Source organism: Pteropus vampyrus, unplaced genomic scaffold (assembly GCF_000151845.1).
Source record: "Pteropus vampyrus isolate Shadow unplaced genomic scaffold, Pvam_2.0 Scaffold405, whole genome shotgun sequence".
NCBI lineage: Eukaryota > Metazoa > Chordata > Mammalia > Chiroptera > Pteropodidae > Pteropus > Pteropus vampyrus.
Genome location: NW_011889186.1, coordinates 485,342 through 492,690, shown reverse-complemented (window position 1 = coordinate 492,690; position 7,349 = coordinate 485,342). Strand labels below are relative to the sequence as shown.

Here is a 7,349-nt window from a genome sequence, read left to right as displayed (position 1 = left end):
CACCGCTGAGGGCAGCTGGCATCGCACCCCGCGTAGTGCCAGGAACTGCCCATGAGCTGCATCCAGCCGAGCTGGGTGGGAGCCACGGCAGAATCGAGGCCCCGGAGGGCCTGGAAGACAGAAGCCAGGCAGCCGGAGAGGCCGTGGCCCTGTCACCTGCCCACAGGCACGCGGACCTCATCCCAGACCCACAGGAGCCGCAGGGAGGGTCGTGGTGGGGAAAGGGGGCAGGCGAGGGCCACAGGGAGGCCAGAGGGTGGTGGTTAAGAAGGGGGGACGGCCCTCAGGTGAAGCCCCCACTCCAACCGCCGTGAGCAGGGTCGCCTTCCTGCCCAGAGTGTCCGGCTGGGGCCAGTGCTCCCTGCCCCATGTCGCCTGGGGACTTCTCTGGCAATGATGCCCACAGCCCCGGGCCTGTCTGAGAGGCTGACAGGTGACAGGAAACCAGACACCTTTAGGGCCCAGCAAAGAAACCCCCTGTGGGGCATCAGCCCTCACTCAGCCGGCCTGAGCTGTTCCCCAGCTCTCCCCCGCTTCCCGCCTGCCCACGGACCAGTGAGTCCCTCTCCGTGCTCACGGCTCCCTCCCGCCCCCCACGACCACCACCCAGTGAGGTCTGCGGGGAGCCTGCAGGGCCAACAGCCCATTGACCCGAGGCTCCTGTTTGTCTCATTGGACCGAGAGGGTTCTGGCACGCCAGGAGTGAGCCAGTGATGGGAGCCTTGGGGTAGCCGGCAGACGCCCCAGGGCCGGAGGGACCCGAGAGCTGGTGTCTGGCGTCAGGGACCCACGCTGCCCTGAGGCCCGGCACTCGGCCACACGTGTCTCCTTAGTGACCTCCCCATCCTCCCAGCATGACCTGAACTGCCGCGCTAGGCCCCCAGGCCCTGCTCACTGCCCATGTGCATGAGTGTGCACGCACGCGGGTAGGTGTTTATGTGCACCTCGCGTTCCTTGGGGGCTCTGAGGAGCAGACACCTTTGTCCTCTGTGTATCCTTCACCCAGCAGGTGGCAGGTACACAACAGGTGCCAGCTCTGTGCAGACGGAGGGAACTAGTGATTGAATGAATGAATGCATGAATGAACCAAGTGGGAGGAGTCAGTTGTGAAGATTGCACGAGCTTTGGCTCAACCCTGGTGCTGGCACTGTGGTCCCTGCCCAATGCTGCACCCACGGGGCAGGCTGTGCCCTCAAGCAGAGTGGGTGGTCCCAGCACTGACCACAGGCCCTGTCCACGCAGGTCTGGATGGCACCTCCTTTGCACACCCAGAGCTCCAGAGGCTGAAGAACTCTCCACAGACAGGTGAGGGCCACAGCTCTGCCAGGGAATGTCAGCGGCCTGGGGTTCCCATGAAGGTTTCCGATCTGGCTGCAGAAGAGCCTCGGCCAGCCCCTCCCCTGGGAGACGAGCCTGTGCTGCACGGGGGGAGATCCTGGCCGGAGGGGGCTGGGGGGCCACAGCTTCGTGTCCGGCAGACCTCAGGGCTGGTGACACTAGACTCCCAGGTGGCAGAGGCTTGTGTTCCTATAAGGCTCAGGTGACAGGTAGACCGCAGCCCCGGGCTTGGGGGGATCCTCCCTCCCAGCCCCCCACCAAGAAGGGCCTGGAACTCGTGAGGCCACTAGTCTCTAAGCATGGGCTCCCCGGAGACCCAGCTCATAGGGCCAGGCTACCCCAGACCTGCCCCGCCAGCCAGGGGACACAATACCGAGACCCTACCCACTCCCTCCACAGCTCCCTCCACAGACAGAGGCTGGTGCTCCACGTGGGGGGCCGGCCACTTCTCCACCTTCGATGGCCACGTGTATGACTTCGAGGGCACCTGCAACTACGTGTTTGTAGCCACCTGCAAGGACGCCTCGCCCACCTTCAGCGTCCAGCTACGGCGAGGGCCCAGTGGCAACATCTCCCGGATCGTCGTGGAGCTGGGGGCCTCTGTGGTCACCGTGCAGGGGGCCATCTCTATCAAAGACGTGGGGTAGGCCGTGCGGCCCTGCGTCTGGGGCAGAAAGGAGTGGCCGGGGGCTGAGGGGCGCTGCTGACCACTGTCGCTCCACAGGGTTGTCAGCCTGCCCTACAGCAGCAATGGGCTCCAGATCACACCCTTCGGCCAGAGCGTGCGGCTGGTGGCCAAGCAGCTGGAGCTGCAGCTGGTGGTCGTGTGGGGCCCAGGCGCCCACCTCATGGTGAGGATGACAGGGTACAGCGGCTGCGACTGGAGGCGTACGGGTAGCAGGGCAGGGCCGGGCGCGGGGTGGGGGTCCCGACCACCCTCCAGCTCCCGTAACTTGTCGCTGACGCCGGCCAGGTGCTGGACGGGGCTGGGTTTCACTGGTGGCTCAGTCTCTGACCCAGGAGAAAAGGAGGCCCTCGGGAGGAGCAGGGAGGAGCAGGGAGGGCGGTGACGGCCAGCACGGTGAGTGTGCTCTGGGCCCGCCCCACCCGCCTGCAGGTCCTGCTGGAGAAAAGGCACCGGGGCCAGGTGTGCGGGCTCTGCGGGGACTTCGACGGCGAGGCGGCCGACGACCTCCGGGGCGAGGACGGTAGGTGGGGGCGGGGCCCAGGCCCCGTGCGGCCGTCCTGTGGCGCTGATCCCGACCCATCCCACACCCCCAGGCCAACTCCTGGAACCCCACGAGTACGCCGCCTTGCACAAGCTGGATGACCCCAACGAGATCTGTGCCTATGAGGCCACCCCGAGGCCGCAGGTCCTGCAGGCAGAGCACGTACGTGAGGGGGCGGGAGCCCTTCGGCCAGGGTGGGGCCAGCCCACGAGGTCTGACGGGGTCCCTGAGGCTGAAATCCCCGGCCTTCCAAGTCAAAACCCTGGGTAGGGGCTATGGCCTTGACTCCTATGATCACCAGTGGCCCTCTGCCCAGGCTCGTACCTGCGCCCAGCTGCTGACCCTGGTGTCCGCCGAGTGCACTGTGCCCAAGGAGCCGTTCCTGCTGAGCTGCCAGGAGGACCTGGCTGCGTGTGCCCAGCCAAGCGGGCAGAATTGTGCCTGTGCCACTCTGTCCGAGTACTCACGCCACTGCAGCCTGGCCAGCCAGCCCGTCAACCGCTGGCGAAGCCCCGGCCTCTGCTGTGAGTGCTGGAGGGGGCCGCGGGGAGGGCCAGGGCCAAGCCCCACCTCGTCCACGAGACCGAGGAGACTCAGGTGGAGGAGGCACTGGGCGAGTGGCAGGGGCCTGGGGTGCCCGACCTCCTCACCTGGGCCACCGTGTGCCTGCAGCTCTGGGGCAGTGCCCGGCCAACCAGGTGTACCAGGAATGTGGCGAGGCCTGCGTCAAGACCTGCTCCAACCCGCAGCACAGCTGTTCCGACTTCTGTACCTTTGGCTGCTTCTGCCCAGAAGGTGAGGGCACTGCCCCCCGGGGACCCCTCCAGACAAGCCCAGAGGCAGAGTGCCAGCCCCCACCCCACCTGGCACATTGCCCCGCCTGGCACATTAGAACCGAGCCCCGCCAGTGGCCCCCACAGTGTGCAGGGAGGTGGTACCCACTGGGTGTCCGAGAGGCCGCTGGGAGGAGGCAGGCTCACGCTGGACCAGCAGCGGCCCCGGGTCTGGGCACGCCAGCACCCGGGGTGGGACGCGGCGGTGCAGACAGGGCTGGAGCCGGGGGCGGGGCGGGCTGAGGAGGAGGACAGGGCCTCCTGAGGGACAGGCGGGCAGGGGCTGCCTGGCAGGAGGGTGGGAGGGCATCTCCTGGCCACAGCCCCAGGAGGCCCTTCCTGCAGGTATGGTCCTTGATGACATCTCCAAAAACCTCACCTGCGTGCCTGTCGCACGGTGCCCCTGCACGCTTGGCGGGGTGACCTACGCCCCCGGGGAGATCACGGCAGACACCTGCCGCACCTGGTGAGTGAGGGCACGAGGACAGGATGGCGATGCGGGGACAGGGACTCGGGGGCAGCTTCGGACCCTGGGGTGCCATCTGGGTCACCCTCCCCACCCACAGCCGGTGCACCATGGGACGCTGGGACTGTGAGGAGCGGCCTTGCCCCCGGCACTGCGCTCTGGAAGGTGGCTCCTTTGTCACCACATTCGACGCCAGGCCCTACCGCTTCCACGGAGCGTGCACCTACACCCTCCTCCAGGTGGGCCACGCCGCCATGCTGCCGCCAGGAGTCACCACAGGGTCATCAGGAAGGGAGGGCTCACCCTGGGGTCACCACAAGGGGTCCCGTCAGCAGGGGCTGCCGTAAGGCCTTAGCCCTGTGTGCTGACTGCTCCCCCTCTCAGAGCCCCCAGCTCCCCGATGGGGGCTCCCTCCTGGCTGCATACGACAAGTCTGGGTACTCGCACTCAGAGACCTCGCTGGTGGCAGTCATCTACGTGTCAAGCCAGGTAAGCCCGCTCTGCCTGTGGCCACTGCCCCCACCCAGATCGCCTGGCCCGCAGGAGGGGACGCCATCCCCTGCTCTTGGCCCCATGACTCAGGCCACCCTCCTTCCAGGACAAAATCGTGATTTCTCAGGACGAGGTGACCAACAACGGAGACACCAAGCGGCTGCCCTACAAGGCCGGTATGTCCGCGGCCCCTGCCTGGCACCTCCGTGGGCCACGGTCCCAAAGCAGGCTGCCCGCTGAGCCCCTGTTCCCTAGGCAATATCACGGTCTTCAGGCAGACGTCCACCCACCTCCAAATGGCCACCACCTTTGGGCTGGAGCTGGTGATCCGGCTACGGCCCGTGTTCCAGGCGTACATCACCGTCGGGCCCCATTTCAGGGGCCAGACCAAAGGTAAGCCCCTCCCGCACCTGCCCAGGGTCAGCCGGCTGCCCTGTCCGCATATGGCTCGGCCACACCAGAGGCGAAGGGGCACAATACAGCCTCACACTGACCTAGCGGGTCCAGCGCCCATGGCCTCAGGCCAGCCGCTCTCGGTGGCCAGGCCTCCCAGTGGCGTGGCCAGTGACGGCCTCTTGCCCTGGGCACAGTGATGGGCATGCAGGGCAGGACGAGGACGCGGGCCGGCCCACCCTCATGGCCCGGCCTGCTCAGGGCTCTGTGGCAACTTCAACGGGGACACGACGGACGACTTCACGACCAGCATGGGCATCGCCGAGGGCACCGCCTCGCTCTTTGTGGACTCCTGGCGGGCAGGGAACTGCCCGGCCGCCCTGGAGCGCGAGACCGACCCCTGCTCCATGAGCCAGCTCAACAGTGAGTGCCGGGCTGCGGAGGGCCGCAGGGGCAGCGGAGACCCCAGCCACGTGTGCGGGAAACCCACCGGGGTCTGTCCCCGCAGAGGTGAGCGCGGAGACCCACTGCTCGGTGCTGGTGAAGACGGGCACCGTGTTCGAGAAGTGCCACGCCCTGGTGAACCCCAAGCCCTTCTACAAGGTGGGCAGGGCCTGCGGGCGGGTGGGGAGGGCTGCGGGCATGGGGCGCCCACGGGACCCCGGGATGCGGGAGGGCGGGCGCCCATGCGCTGTCTGCCTGCAGAGGTGCGTGTACCAGGCCTGCAACTACGAAGAGACCTTCCCACACATCTGTGCCGCCCTGGGGGACTACGCACACACCTGTGCCTCACGGGGCGTCCTGCTACGGGGCTGGAGAGACAGCGTGGACAACTGCAGTGCGTGCAGGCCGGGCAGGCCGGGGGCAGGAGGGGGTCTGGAGGGCACGACGGGGGTCCCGGGCCCGAAGCTGTGCCCGGCCATCTCCCCAAGGGCCTAACTTCCGCGTCCCCCACAGCCGTCCCCTGCACGGGCAACCAGACATTCAGCTATGACAGCCACGCCTGCGGCCGCACGTGCCTCTCACTATCTGACCGCACCGCCGAGTGCCACCCCAGCGCCGTCCCCGTGGATGGCTGCAACTGTCCTGAGGGCACCTACCTAAACCACGAAGCCAAGTGTGTGCACAAAGCCCAGTGCCCCTGCCTCCTGGCCAACCACAAGTTCATCCCGGCCACCCAGTCTACTATGGTCGACGGTGTCGTCTGGTGCGTGAGGGGATCTGGGCGGGTGGCCCCCACCCCGGCCTGCGGCCCCGGCCCAAGCCGACCCATTCATTCCACGTCCCTTGCAGCCACTGCACCAATGGGCGGCTGAACTGCCCGGGGCGGCCACAGATGCTCCTGGGTACGTAGCTGGCCAAGCGGCGGGCCTGACCCTCCCTGCACCATGGCCCTGAGCCCGTCTCACCCTGGGCTCCTCCTCCCTGCAGCAGCCTGCTCGGCCCCCAAGACACTCCGGTCCTGCAGCCAGTCCTCAGGGGACGAGTTTGGGGCAGCCTGTGCCCCCACGTGCCAGATGCTAGCCACCGGCACACCATGCGTAAGGCTGGGGCAAGCCAGGGACAGGGAGGCCCCCAGAAGACAGTCTCCAGCAGACAACCTGTGGTGACATGCTCGCAGTGGACGGCTCCAGAGCCTTCCACTGGACCATGAGAGGGTGCCCACAAAGTCCTTGGGGAAGGCAGGGCCAAACTCTGACCCCAGTCCCTGTCTCCCCATGAAAAGCACAGACGGGGGGGTTGGGAGGCCGGGCGGTTGGGGGGCGGGTTGCCCCTTTTGGGTTTTCTTGGGGCTTGGGGGTTGCCCCCGCCCCCAGCTTGGGGAGAGAAAAGAGGGGGCCCAATGGCCTGGTCGTGACGCACAGAGGCCCGAAACCTCCCCGAAGGGAGGAGAGGGCTTTGCTGAAAGATTCGGGGAAGGGGTGGGTGCAGGGAGTGGGCTGGGGAGGGGTGCTGGGGGCCCACCTCCCCGGGGGCTACCAACCCCCTCCCTGCAGGTGCCCACCAAGTGTGAGCCCGGCTGCGTCTGTGCCGAGGGGCTCTACGAGAACGCCAGCGGGCAGTGTGTGCCCCCCGAAGACTGCCCGTGTGAATTTGCAGGGGTGTCCTACCCCCGGGGTGCCCAGCTCAACACTGACTGTATGACCTGGTAAGCGGCGGCCCCGCCCTGGGGACCCCAGTGGCCCGGAGCTGTCCCAGGGTTTTCGGGGATGGCAGGGGGTCCCCCACCAAGCCCACACGTGTGTCCTGTGAGGGTGTGCGCGGCCCAGGTCTCCCAGAACAGCCTGTTCCTCCCCCAGCACCTGCTCGAGGGGGAAGTGGACGTGCCAGCAGAGAGCCCGCTGCTCGTCCACCTGCACCCTCTACGGGGAGGGCCACGTGGTCACCTTCGATGGGCAGCGGTTCGTGTTTGATGGCAACTGCGAGTATATCCTGGCCACGGTGAGGCTCGGTGGGGGCACAGGCCACAGTGAGGCCTGGGGGGCAGGGACGAGCCATGGCGAGGCCCAGGGGGGCGGGGAGCCTGGCGGGCTCCACCTCAGCACCCCCTCCCCACAGGATGGCTGTGGCGCCAACGACTCGCAGCCCACATTCAAG

General features: G+C 67.5%; 2 protein-coding genes across 2 annotated transcripts; both read left to right on the top strand.

Annotated features, from left to right (window-relative positions):
- Nucleotides 1–1,388: 1,388 nt before the first annotated feature.
- LOC111731891 (mucin-6-like) lies at nucleotides 1,389–3,414 on the top strand. The gene has a single exon (XM_023523753.1). The coding sequence runs from the start codon at nucleotides 1,638–1,640 to the stop codon at nucleotides 1,983–1,985; it is 348 nt and encodes a 115-aa protein (XP_023379521.1). The 5' UTR covers nucleotides 1,389–1,637; the 3' UTR covers nucleotides 1,986–3,414.
- A 204-nt stretch (nucleotides 3,415–3,618) lies between these two features.
- On the top strand, nucleotides 3,619–6,484 carry MUC6 (mucin 6, oligomeric mucus/gel-forming). Its single transcript, XM_023523752.1, has one exon. It carries the CDS (start codon nucleotides 5,063–5,065, stop codon nucleotides 6,065–6,067), a length of 1,005 nt encoding a protein of 334 aa, XP_023379520.1. The 5' UTR covers nucleotides 3,619–5,062; the 3' UTR covers nucleotides 6,068–6,484.
- Nucleotides 6,485–7,349: the final 865 nt, after the last annotated feature.

Coding starts and splice junctions, on each gene's coding strand:
- LOC111731891 (XM_023523753.1), top strand. CDS start 1,638: ATGGGCTCCCCGGAGACCCAGCTCATAGGGCCAGGCTACCCCAGACCT.
- MUC6 (XM_023523752.1), top strand. CDS start 5,063: ATGGGCATCGCCGAGGGCACCGCCTCGCTCTTTGTGGACTCCTGGCGG.